The sequence below is a fragment of the Rissa tridactyla genome, chromosome 1, assembly GCF_028500815.1.
Source record: "Rissa tridactyla isolate bRisTri1 chromosome 1, bRisTri1.patW.cur.20221130, whole genome shotgun sequence".
Taxonomy (NCBI): domain Eukaryota; kingdom Metazoa; phylum Chordata; class Aves; order Charadriiformes; family Laridae; genus Rissa; species Rissa tridactyla.
This window is the reverse complement of record NC_071466.1, coordinates 82,889,188-82,903,010: the sequence shown is the minus strand read 5'-3', so window position 1 is coordinate 82,903,010 and position 13,823 is coordinate 82,889,188. Positions and strand designations below refer to the sequence as shown.

The window sequence follows — 13,823 nt, the reverse complement described above, 5'->3', positions numbered from 1 at the left end:
GATTTGAAGTAGTTCTGGAGATGGATTTTTAAGGAACTTGTTGATGCCAAAACTAAGTTTATTGATGACAGTGAAATTTTCTACATAAAAGTGTCTCCAAGTCCAGCATAAACTCTCAGGCAATAGATATCTCAGATTAAGGAGTCAACATTCATCTGGGATAGAGGAAGCCCAGACTTAAGTCTGCTCTCTGCACGATTGAGAAACTCCCACAACCAAAGTGAGCGACCCAGTCTCCAGACTTTTCTAATGCAGCTCTCAGTCTCTTTTAATGAACTCCTTGGAAAGAGGGCTTGTTTTTAATGTGGAAAAATGTAGAACGTAAAACCTCAACTATTTTCACCAGACAGAACTCGCATTCCTTGGCCAGCCCCAGCTGGAAGTTATTGTCAAGGTTGCTGTTCATCAAAGGACTCGAGCAGAAGGCAGAGCCTTATTCTGGTATTTCTGGAGCACCTGTACAGCGGAGCCCTGCTCCGTGCCTGTGGCTCTTTGGTCTGACATATGACTCCTCAGAAACATACAAGTAAATAATATTCAATGCTAATCTCACAAATAGTCCCTTTAGGGCCACAGCTAATATGGTGCACTTAAAGTTAGGCATGTGCTCAATTACAAAGTTATTACTGAATCAGAGGCCTTGTAGGCTGAAAATTTGATTAAGGAGTATTTCAACTTGACAAAAGCCCCCAGATTAAATGGCGGTTTTTTCATACAAAGCTCAGACATATCAAATAATTTTGGAATATTCTTTTCACTTTTAGTAAGCTTGTGCAAACTATAACATTGGAAATGTCTTCAAATGAAGTTTATAAAAGAGTATACTTTTCAGATTTCAAAGAAAAACAGAAGTCTGCAGTCAGTGTGTAAGAAATCCAAATTTTTTTTCCAATCATTTTGTATTTCTTGGTCTGGAGTTTTTTAAGTTAAGATTTAATTATTACTTTGTTATTCAAACCAACCACAGCATTAAATGAAACAATGTTGACTTAACCTTCCTGTAACTCTGTGTTTCGTGACAGTTACCCCAAAGATTAATTAGATCTGCTCAACAAAATGTATTTGTGATGTAAGTGGTGATAGAAGTAACACTTCGAGTGGAAGCTACTCAAATATTCTGTGAAGTGTTACCATAATTAAGTGCCAAAGTCAGCACTGGTGTGAGCAGACCTCAGTATCGGCACAGGAGGAGTTGCGCCCATGTGCAGTGGATGCTGTCATTGCTCCTGACTGAGCCCATTTGGGATTCCCCGCTCTTTGTGGAATTTCAATCCAGTAGTGAAACTGGAGTCGGAACAGGGAAAACTTGTGCACTGGACTGCTGATTGAAAACAGCTCTGCAGAGTTTCACGCCAAAGTACGGTGCATGATGGGAGGGTGTGATGCAGCTGGGATGGTGCGATGATGAGAAGAGGGGAAATAGGAGGGACAGTGATGATTGACTAGTTCTTCTGGGCTCCCTGAGCAGCCAGTGGAGAGACAATGGCACTGTCAGAGGCTTTGGGTGAACTGCTCCGTGGTCTGTCTCTCCTCTTGGACAAGGGGTAATGTTTTTAAACTGAAAGAGGATAGATTTAGATTAGATATTAGGAAGAAATTCTTTACTGTGAGGGTGGTGAGACACTGGAAGAGTTGTGGATGCCCCATCCCTGGAAGTGTTCAAGGCCAGGCTGGATGGGGCTTTGAGCAGCCGGGTCTAGTGGGAGGTGTCCCTGCCCATGGCAGGGGGGTTGGAACTAGATGGTCTTTAAGGTCCCTTCCAACCTGAACCATTCTGTGATTCTATGATTCTGTGATTCATGGACCATGGTGGGAAGCCAGGCAGAGTGAACAGCTACCATAAGGAGACAAATAAGCACCTAAAACTGCACAGTAGAAGTAGTTTCTACATTTTCACCTACTGCGTGCAGATCTCCCCAACACTTTCGGTAACATCTGACTGCTTCCAGAAACAAATATATTTTCTCTTTATAATCCTGATATCTTAATTAATAATTAGGCCTGTAAAATATGCAACCAAACTTTAATTTTATGAAAGTTTGAGAAGGATAATCCAAAACTTTAATGAAAGCAGGCCTTTGTAAACTAGTCCCCTCTTTGCCCAGAGGACACAATGTATTTCACATAAGAAGGTTATTTGTAAAATTGGCCCTGGTCCAAATTTAGATACATAAGCATTTGCTTAATCGTAATGAGCTCCGTAATGTGCTTACAGGTAAATGCGTGTTTAAACACATTGTTGGAATTAAAAAAAGAAGGCTGAGGGAGATCAAGGGGCTCATCGGACTGAAAAATAACCAAGGGGAGAAACATAGTTACTTGTCACCTGGAACTGTTCCCTGTTGTTCACCACTAGCCCTTGGTAGCCCAATGGAAAAGGTGACGTGGCTCTAGAAGTAATTGGCCAGGGCTGAAGGCTGCTTTACTGTCTTAGCAAAGTGCAAATGGAAACATAGCTCTGAAATCACTCCTTTAAATTTTTCCTTATTTTAGATATGATTGAAACTTTTTGCCTTTTTCTCTGACTCTTTACACATACGTGTAAGCTATACATATACTACTGCTGGTGGGGAAGCACATTTTTCTTGTCATACAGAATGTTGACTTTTCAATGAAAAAATCAGTCTCTCCCAGAAACAAAACATTTTCAGCTGACAACCAAAACTTTTTTCAGTTTTCTTATTTTTTTAACAAAAGTCAACATTTTCCATAGAAAGCTAATATCCTTTGTGAGGATTTTTGCATTAAAAACAGTTTCACTGTTTATACTCATCACGGTTTAACCCCAGCCAGCAACTAGGACCATGCAGCCACTTGCTCACTCCCCTCTCCCCCCTCACCCCCGGTAGGGTAGGGAAAACAGGGAGAGAAGGAGGGGAGGAAAAAACTTGTGGGTTGAGATAAAGACAGTTTAATAGAACAGTAATGGAATTTAATAATAATAACAACAACAACGATAAAAGAATATACAAAATAAAGTGATACAACGCAAGTTGCGCTCACCACCTGATGATCGCTTGCCCAGCCCATCCCAAGCAGTGACTGCAGATTCTTGTCCCCTGGCCGATCCCCACTTATATACTCAGGATGACGTCTGTGGTATGGAATATTCCTTTATCCAGCTTCTCCTGTCTATGCTCCCTCTTAGCTTCTATGGGAAGCTGAAAAAGTCCTTGACTAATATAAACATTATTTAGCAACAACTAAAACAGTATGTATTATCAGTATTATTCTCATAGTAAATACAAAACACAGCGGCTACTAGGAAGAAAAATTCACTCTATCCCAGCTGAACCCAGGACAGTACTGTGGAAAACCACATGAGCACAGCTATTATTTTCTATCTGATTCACTGCTGAGGCAAAGTGGTAATAATAAAGACAGTCAATGCACATGACCTGGTAATGTTGTTTGTATCTTTGGTAATTTGAATCTCTCAGGAACCACTATATGGACAATGAAAATAAACAATACTTTCAAGTGTTAAATTCAGCAAATCAAACATTAGGAATCACTATGAAAGTAATCAAGATGAAGTAGACAACATATCATGCCACTGCATGATTTCATAGTTTGTTTGCACCTTGACTACTTAGTACAGTTCATATCAAAAAGGAGATGATAGATGTGGCAAAGTTTCGGAGAAGAAAAACAAGAATGATTGGAGGTGTGGTACAAGGGAAAACCAAGTCACTAAAGACCCTTCAATGCAGAAAAGAATTCTGCTAGAGGACAAAACAGTGATCTGTAAAAGCACAGGTAGGTATCAGTAGTTCACTGTCCTTTCCAGTAAAAGAACTTGGGATCATTAAATGCAGCTGGAAGGAGACAGGTTCAAATCTCTCTAAAGGAGGCAGTTGTTCACTTGACTGTGAGTTAAGCTGTGGAGCTCATTGCTGAGGGTAGTGGGGTTACTTAAAGTTTGCAGGGGTTGAAGGAAAGACTAAATAAATGCACAGAAGATAACTCTTCTGAGGATTAGTAATCATGTAGAAATTGCGTCTGGTTCAAGAAGACTCTGAGCTGCAAATGGTTCGAGGATGAGAAAATATTCTTGGGAATCATTATACATGTTGGGATTTCTTCCCGAGATGCTTTTCTAGAAGCTGCTGGCAACTAGCAGTAGTGAGAGACAGAGACAGGATACTGCGCTGGATGGGCTGTCCGATCCAGTACTTGTGCTCTTACACGCGTTAGTATTCACTGCAGTCCTATACACAGCCTGAAACTGTGATGTGTTAAGACCCTTCACTTCTCACTGATGTCCATTATACATGACAACACCCAGCACTCACAGGACCGGGCTTTTCTCACTTGAGTTAGAAAAACCTGATGAGTATCTATTTGCAAGTCCTACGTCCTACAAACAAGACATTCAGACTTGTTTCAGTATTTCACAAAATCCAAAACAGAGAAAGGAAAAGTAACACGTGGATTATACACAGAAAGGAGCAAAAAATGCCAAACCCAACATTTTAGAAACTACAATTTTTAAATTAGAAAAAGGAAAAGGAAAATGTCAAAAAAGGTTTTGCTAATCGTAGTGGTTTGCTTTGTAGGTAAATGCATCCCGCCAAGAAACCAAGCTGATGGAAGAATGTGACCAGCTCATTGAAATAATCCAGCAAAGACGACAAATAATTGGAACCAAAATCAAAGAAGGAAAGGTAAAAGCTTTTCTTCTTTAGATCACAAGTAGGTCAACACTGCTTCCTCATGCTTATGGCTTTTTGACCTCAGGTCAAATTTGTAAAAGTCCTTATGTAGTCCTGGGCTACTGCTACTTTCATTTAAAGAGGAATGAAATATATCAAGATTGGTATGCTGGACCTCAGCAGACTATTTGGCATTTCTGTTACTACAAGTGATTATGATTTTTAAGGATAAACACAGAAATTATGTCACGATTAGTAAATGATAATAAAATGATGACTAATTAATTCTTTTACTGTGTTATATGTCTGAAAGTGTTTCCCCCAAAGTTTTTACTTTCACAAAGTGTCACAACATTTGGTATCATGGCTGTTAATCAACTACATGAATATTTTAGTCTAGATACGTTAATTATTTATTAAAATACTATCACATAAAGAACTTGTTTCAGCCATTGTCATTCTTGAGGAAAGGAAGTCTAACTTATTTACAAAAAAAATAATTCAATGACATGCACGAAATTAAATGAAAAGTGCATTTCTAATTATTGAGGTACAATAGTTATTAGTGACAAACATGTTGAGCAGGAAAATTCTCTGATATTCAAGTTTGAACACATTTTGCTAGCTACCTGTTAACTCAGAAACACATTAGAGTTGAATTACCGTTCTTATTTTCTAGGTACATGGTGTTTACTCTTTAACTGCTAAACTAACTAAGTGAAATATAAACTCTTCTTGTGTGGGAAAAGCTCAGGGAAGGAATGAAGTCAAGAGCAGGTTAAATGGTTCATGCGGCTGTCAAGATATTCCAATTAACTTGAAATAAAAAGCCTGTAGGCAAGGGCTGACTTAAACATGTTTGAAACCACAGGTCCTGTACATTGTGTGACAGAACCTGAATTTCCTCATACTGTTAACAAAATATAATTCCCTTCAAAATGGAAAAGATGGCCTTCTGCATTGTTGTTTCAACTCTGCTTCTTTATGCAGTGAGACCAGCTGTGCTTCCAATGAAGGAGAAAACTTTCCATTCGTTTGGATTTCAATATATCTGAAATTCAACTCAGCAACTTCATAGCTTGTGCCCTAATTGCTGAGACTGGGAACGTTATCTTGATTATAAATTTGGATATTTCTGCCAGTCCACTCGTTTTGCATGTAACTGGGTCTTAATGCCTTTCTAAACTCCAGAATTATTTCATTTCCTTCCTATTTCTTACTCCTGTTCAAACTATGATCCTGATGTGATAACAATGGGAAGGACTCCCAGACCTTTCAGGAACTGAAAGTTTTGTTAGCCAACATTGTCTTTAAATGGAGGATTGACTGTGCCCCTCCCTAACCTTTCGGCTAAAGATTACAGTCGCATTACTGTGTTTATCTCCAGCACATATGTTTGCAGTAATAATAATCTGCTCTCCAGCACTACTGTGCTTTTGTCCAGTTAAAAATATCCAACAAGAAAACACCCTGTTTGACTAAAAGCACAAAATGAAAAGGGCAGGCATGTATTGTTACTCGAACTGAACAGTCTTTTTCTGTGAAGTTTTATTTTCAGATTATTTTTAATGAAACACCTCAGTAATAGGAAAAAAGTAGTTAATCTATAAGATGCCTTTAACACAGATCTCATCATTCAGGGAAGCGGTTATCTAAATAACCCTTAGTTATCAGATAAGCAGAAAGTACCAGGAAATGAGGTTTCTTCTGTTGGAAAATAGGCCAGCTGTGCTTGTTTTGGCTGTCCCCTGTTGTTTTCCATGTGGAAAATATTGAGGCGGAAAGGTTGTGCCTGTCCCCTTATTAAAAATTTACGTGGCTAGTGGAAGGGGCTCACCATCAAGCTAGTGTGAAAAAAGCTCTTGTCAGTGAGGCCATTCATCTTTACTCCCTCTTTGCATTCCTGCTTTGCCTGGGAAGTGCAAATGCAATCATGATTTGTGACCTTAGAGATGTGACTGCTTTCTTATGTTTCCACTCAAGGTGGTGAGGTTGAGAAAACTGGCTCAGCAGATTGCGAACTGCAAACAGTGCATTGAGCGCTCAACATCCCTCATCTCTCAGGCTGAACAGTCGCTGAAGGAGAACGATCATGCTCGCTTCCTGCAAACTGCTAAAAATATCACTGAAAGGTAAAGAAGACATTTCTCTCAAAAAATAGAGAAACCTCAGTTTAAGGCAGACGTGTTCTCAGAGTTGCCATATTGTTTTGTCCCACCACAAATGTGGAGGGGGGTGAATCGACACATTCCCCCAAAACACTACTTTGTCCTGTACCAGAGTGGGAAGGAGCTTACTGTAACACTAAACGAACGCAGCCCTTTGAAAAGAGGAGCAGTCGCAAAAGGATGCGAAATAAGAGTTAGAACAGTAATAGCATGCACAAATGAAGGAGGTAACATGGGTGCCAAGCAGATGTCTGGTGATAAACACACTAAAAAAACAGATTTCTGGAGGCTGAAATTCCTACTTCATGAAAAATTCTGAGATTGAGAAAGAAATCAGGCAGCGAGTACATTCCTTATAAGAAATTTGGAATTATCTTAATGGATTCACATGCCTCAAAAAATAGCTATCAGCAAGATAACAAAATGTGTAACTTGGGCAACCTGCAGCATGCATCTCTGAGGTAGCTTACTTGAAGAGTTGGAGATTCAAGAGCCTGGGTCTCTGGAAGTTATGGCAGCTGCTGTGTTAGGTCCCTGGGTGCAAGGAATTTCTGCTGCTTTAAGATCCTAGCTCCTTTTCAGTGTGCCAGACATATGAAGGACCCAAAGACAAGGGAGCAGCTCTTTCTAGGAAACTGCGCTGACAGAAAATTTGATCTGGTTTTCAGTGCAGCACTGTGAATGCTGAAACATTACCACTGAATTTCAGCAGTATTTTCTGATGAAAAAAAAAATGTTCCGTTGGAATTATCAGCTGTTTAGCCATCAGTCAGAGAAATGAAAAAAAAGGAGAATGTATCTGGTCAATGAAGAAGAAAACTATTAAAAAGTATGCTTATTTATTCAGCTGTTTTTTTATCTCTGGGTTCCCATTATATCTTCACATTGTCCAGCCAATTTTCACCTAATCCAAAGTATGAAATTCCCCCCTTTAATTTATTTATTTTTTTTAAAGTCTGTCACTTACTCTGTACTGCTGTATGCAGATTTTTTGAATATCAGGCTTCCCCAAAGCTATTTAATCAAATTATAAATAAGCCAGCAACACTGGGTTGCTCGTTACAGGTTCAGAGAATTGACAATCTGTTGAGAAAGGCAACGCAAGGCAATGGATTATGTTTGATCTGTCAGACTCAGACCCTGGTTTGTATTCTGTCATCAAGCTACGTTGTGGCACTTTTTTTTCCCAGCTGAAACTGGTAGTAAAACTACCACATGAGTATCATGAGCAAGAAGCTGAAGGTGAGGGTTTGGCCTTTTTTCAATATTTGGTGGAACAGGCAGTAGGGCAGAAACCTGTGGGGACACAGAGCTTTTTAACTGACTACCAGAGAATATTCAGAGAAGCTCCATTTTCACCTTGTAAACATGAACAATTGCATCATAAACACAGTCACAGGAGAGACACTCGGAGAGCAGAAATGTGACCAGCTGACATATGTGCCCAATCAAATCTAATTCTTGGCTATCACAGACTGCCATCTGTAATGAGATAGCTGTGAACGCCCTGAGAATCAGAGAATCATTTCAAGCAGTGAATAAACCTGAGGGGAAAAAAACCACCAAGTGCTTGCAGACAAATTGCAAGTGGAAAAAGAGACTAAATCTGATTAATAAATTATTCCCCACAAGTAACTCTTTTAGTTCTCACGTGGTGAGCGATATTTCGTTTTCTTCTAGGCCGCTCATGTAACAGTCTCACCAGGGCCCTGAGCTCCAGCAGCTAAAACAGTCTCCTGAAATTATGGTCATTGCATTTCTTCATGCGCATATTTCAAAGTAATTGCAGTATGATATTCTCTGTTGTAAGCACAACAGGTAACTATGTATAGCAAAGCCATTACACACACTACAATGATTTAGATCGTGCATTATTTACAGTGGGTGAAATGCATTTATCGTAGAAAAGCCCTTTCCAACCAAGTACAGCGTCAGATAGAGCAGGCAGAAGCACAAGAGGAAATTCAGTCCTCTGAACCTACTATGGTGACATGGTGTTTGCGACTGCAAACTGTTGAGCTCACTGAAAACTGACTTCAATGCACATACAGTGCATCCTTTGCATAGCCCCAAACAAAGTCCAAAAGGGTCTGGTGATACAGTCTTCTTCACAATAAATATGTGCTTAATGGAGGTATTCAAAGAAGCTCTTAATCTTGGATACCTGCTTGCTGGTTTCTTAGCAAAGCCATTGTTGATTTTATAGAGGTGTTTGCCCTAACACAGGCCCTACAAGAAATGCACGTCTTTTTTTTCCTACCATATATAAAACAGCATAGTGTAACTGCAGATGAACCACTGCGGGGGTGGGAGGGGTGGGGGGAGAAAAAAAAAAAAAGAAGTGAAAGACCTCAGGGAATTTTTCCCTCTAAGTACATGGGCCAAAAGGTACTTCAATTATCCTCCCTAAAGAAAACCCATCTGTACTAGGATCTACTTTAAACTAAATTCTACAACCACAGTTGGAAGAGAAACAGTGCTGAAAACTATAACATGAATTATTGACTAACCGACCTTCTCAGCTCAGTTTTTGAAAACTGTGCTGAAGACAATGAGATGTGCAGCTCAGTTTTTGACTTTCCTAACTGCATTTTCCGAAAATAGTATGCAAGAAATATATGAAAACATAGTTTTTAGTAAGCATTTGGCCTGGAGCCATTTGAGTGGTGTCTACAGAGAAATACTCTAATTTGGGAAACTGTCAATTGAAGCAATCAAAATATTTTGATCTGACACGTGTCATGAAAGGCAGATAACTGACATACTTAGTGCACATGGTTGTGTCTTTGCCTCCAAACTCAATTAACAAATGAGGTTTAATAACCTCTTTGCTTAAACAGACCAAACTTTCTGTAAACACATCCAGTATCCATCTCTCCAGTAACATGCATTTTGAGATATCAAGCTGAAGGATCTGAAAGATATATCCTGATGGCAGTTTTCTTGTGAAAGCTCATCTCTCTATATTGGTATGCCTGGGCAGAAAAAAAGTGGATGTAGCTCCTGAAAAGAGGTAGGCGGGGAAACTTTTCAGTTTTGGAGGAAATGTAAATATGCGCACATGCTTTGCAGGGAAAAGCCTTTCAAAATAAACTGTGCTGACATTTGTTTGTTTTTTCTCCCCCCTGTGCTTTTTGAAGTTAACAGCAGCATGCCGTGCTGAACAGCTGAGGAGGTGTGGGGATCTGCACCAAGCCCTTGGGACAGCAGTGCCAAGGAATGCCTGGAGCAAGAAACTGCTTGGGAAAACAAGGGTTGGGAGAGATGCAGCATCTGTCAGCATTGCTTAAAACACAGATAAATATGGTGCTATTGCTACTTTGGTTCAATGGGTGACTAGAAAGAACAATTCAAAGTATATTGTCGCTTAACCAATATGATGTTAAAAACTTATCTTACACTGCGTGTTAGGCAAATGCTAATAAGAGATTTTTACTGGAGACTTTACTCACAAAAATAAAAGTGACAGAAGAAGCTCTTAAACCATATAAATAAAACACATGTAAAAGTTTTTGTCAAGCTTTCTGAGAAGTGATAACAATCATAATGATCAGATCCTACCTTGATGTGAAAGTTATTGTGTCTTGTGTGCTTAAAGACTTTTTCTTTTTGTTATAGGGTTTCCATGGCAACTGCATCATCCCAGGTTCTAATTCCTGAAATTAATCTCAATGATACTTTCGATACTTTCGCACTTGATTTTACCAGGGAGAAGAAATTGTTGGAATGCCTTGATTACCTTACAGGTAATTTTTTTCTCAAGGTGCTACTATTATATGCTCTTCATAAAATAGTAGTGATAGGATTTTCTTCATTACTCTCTGTGGTCAAATAACTTTGGCTGACTGCCAGGTGCCCACCAAGCTGCTTTCTCACTCCACCCCCTCAGCAAGACAGAGGGAGAAAATAAGATGAAAAGCTCATGGGTTAAGATTAAGGACAGGAAGTTCACTCAACAATTACTGCTACAGGTAAAACAGACTTAACTTGGGGTAGATTACTGTAATTTCTTGCCAATTAATGGTAAGAGTAGGATACTGAGAAATAAAAACAAAACTAAAAACACTTTCCCCCATCCCATTCTCTTCTTGGGCTCAACTTCACTCCCAGCTCTTCTACCTCCTCCCCCTGAGTGGCACAGGGGGACAGGGAAGGGGGGTTGCAGTTAGTTCATCACACGTCGTCTCTGCTGCTCCTTCCTCCTCACACTCTTCCCTGGCTCTGGCATGGGCTTCCTCCCACGAGATGCAGTTCTTCACGAATTTCTCCAACATGGGTCCTTCCCACAGGCTGCAGTTCACCAAGAACTGCTCCAGCACAGGTCCTTTCCATGGGGTACAGACCTTCAGGAATATATGGACCATTGTGGGTCCCCCATGGGCCATGGTTCCTGTCAGAAAACTTGCTCCTGCACGGGCTCCTGCCCGCAGGCTGCAGCTTCCTTCAGGGCACATCCACCTGCTCCAGTGTGGGTCTTCCACACACTGCAGTGCAGATATCTGCCCCACTGTAGTTCTCCATGGGCTGCAGGGGGACAACCTGCGTCACCATGGTCTTCTCCACAGGCTGCAGGGGAATCTCTGCTCCAGTGCCTGGAGAACCTCCTCCCCCTCCTTCTTCACTGACCTTGGTGTCTGCAGGGCTGTTTCTCTCACATGTTCTCACTCCTCTCTCTCCCAGCTGCTGCACAGCCTTTTTTACCCTTTCTTAAATACGTTATCACAGAGGCACTACCAGCATCAGTGATGGGCTCAGCTTTGGGCAGTAGCAGGTCTGTCTTAGAACTGGCTGTGTCCGACACGTGGTCAGCTCCTGGTCTTTTCTCACAGAAGTCACCCCTGCAGACCAACTACCAAAACCTTGCCACATAAACCCTACACACTCTCCCTCTTAATCCTATTTAGGATTACCCCCAGCAGCCCCAGAATGCCCCAGGAAGCATTAGGTGCTACAGAGCACAACTGAGATGCATTTCCTACCTCCTCTCCTCGTATTCCTCCCCACCAGGGTGTGGGCAAGTGGGAGTGAGAAATGGTTAAATGCCATTGCAGCAGAGTGAAATGAAAGAACAGCTGGAGCTCCATCTGGAGCCGCCAGAGGAGGGAAAGCAGGGACCAGATCCCATTTCCTGGGGGACGGATGCTCCACGTGTTACCCTCTCCCTTGGGGCTGCCTCCTTGCTGCGGCAGAATTGCAGCCTGGCAGATTTCCCATGAGCAACCAGAAGCTGTTCAAGCAATCAACATCAAGGGCTCAGCACTGTGTATTTCCCCCCATCGTGGAACTGGAGGACCTGGCTGTGTCTGGGACTAGAGAGCACGCAGTGTGCTCTGTGCCGGGGCGTGGGATGGGTTCTCCACAGAGCAGAGCCGAGCCCCAGCTCGCCTAACAGAGCTTTGGCCTGAAGAAGCCCGCAGGATTAGACTCTTACTGAAGGCCTGAGTAATGTGCGATCTCAGAGTATATAATGACTCACAAAGAGAAACAAATTACTGTAATTTAGGGTGTTTTGATTTCAATGCCAGAATTAGAACAATTCATTCCAGTTCAATTGAAAACAGAAGAGACACTGGGTAGGTTTTCATTTTGCAGAGTCTTTAAGCATCTGCTGTTAACAGCAAGAATTTGCAATGAAAGGTACAAAACACTATCAGAAAAGCACTTGAAAACACTTTCTAGACCCATTCTCTTAGCCTGGTTTACAGGAGATATACCCGTGTTATTTCAGAAGAATGTGAGAGCGCAGAGTCTCCTCATTGACAACCATTGGATCTTTTCCATGCAGAGGGCTGGCTTATGGCTTTTCTTCAGAGGAAAGGCTGAGATAGTTGGGGTTGTTCAGCCTGAAGAAGAAAAGGTTCTGGGGAGACCTTATTGTGGCCTTTCAATACTTAAAGGGGGCTTGTAAGAAAGATGGGGACAGACTTTTTAGCAGGGCCTGTTGTGATAGGGCAAGGAGTAATGGTTTTAAACTGAAAGAGTTAGATTCAGATTAGATATAAGGAAGACATTTTTTACAGTGAAGGTGGTGAAACACTGGCCCAGGTTGCCCAGAGAGGTGGCAGATGCCCCATCCCTGGAAACATTCCAGGTCAGGTTGGATGGGGCTCTGAGCAACCTCATCTAGTTGAAAATGTCCCTGGTCATTGCGGGGGGCTTGGACTAGATGACCTTTAAAGGTCCCTTCGAATCCAAAATGTTCTATAATTCTATGAATAAGTGAACAGATTAATACTGGAAAGAGCAAGGCTGTCTGCATGCATAGGACAGCATCACCATTGCCTTATAGAGCTGTGGGGCTCTTGCCATATCTGAAAGAAAGCTTTTATGTACAAGAAATTTCTGTATCACCGTGTGACTGGGGAATATAGTGTTCAAAACATACTTGAGTAAATAATGCATAATAATAATGTGGTGAGCTGGTTTTTCCTGATTACCATTTTAATCCTTGACCTTGATGCCCAGTGAAGAACAGTTTTAGCTGGCTCTGTCTGTGTACTAGTTTTCTTCACATTAATACATAGCATATGGCTGCAACGGCAAAATCCAAAACACATGTCCAAATTGTCTGAGCATAAAATACAACCTATGCAGACAGTTAAAATACGTTTATGTAAATATATGTAATATATATGTGTATATGTATAGTCCCAAGAGACAAATGCACTTGATTATTCTCTATTGTTGTTCAGAAACTCTAAAGGAAGATTTACTTTATTTTACCCCTTTCAGATTGATGAATGGAATCTTCATAGATCTTAAACTGAAAACTTTGTGACAGAGTGAATTGGGCTTTACTTTTATCATGTTTCACAGTTAAGTAAAATGAAGACCATTTGTAAGTCCTAGTGGTGCGCCTGTGTTGTGAATCAAGTGAAGAATCCTCTATTATATCAATTGTCAGTATTGCTTCAGAACAAAATGTCAAAGCCTGAATTCCAGCTTCATTCTGTCTGCTGTCAGTTGCCTTTGAAGCAATTGGCTTTGGTTGTCTTCTGGA

At 40.9% G+C, this 13,823-nt stretch overlaps 1 protein-coding gene across 8 annotated transcripts in view; it reads left to right on the top strand.

The window, feature by feature from the left end:
* MID1 (midline 1) overlaps positions 1 to 13,823 on the top strand; it is a 261,586-nt gene that overhangs the window by 216,551 nt on the left and 31,212 nt on the right. For all 8 annotated transcript variants that reach the window (XM_054203745.1, XM_054203756.1, XM_054203788.1 and 5 more), the window contains 3 exons: positions 4,560 to 4,667; positions 6,639 to 6,787; positions 10,442 to 10,569. In XM_054203745.1, coding sequence (XP_054059720.1) covers positions 4,560 to 4,667; positions 6,639 to 6,787; positions 10,442 to 10,569 — 385 coding nt within the window. The remainder of the gene's footprint in view (positions 1 to 4,559; positions 4,668 to 6,638; positions 6,788 to 10,441; positions 10,570 to 13,823) is intronic.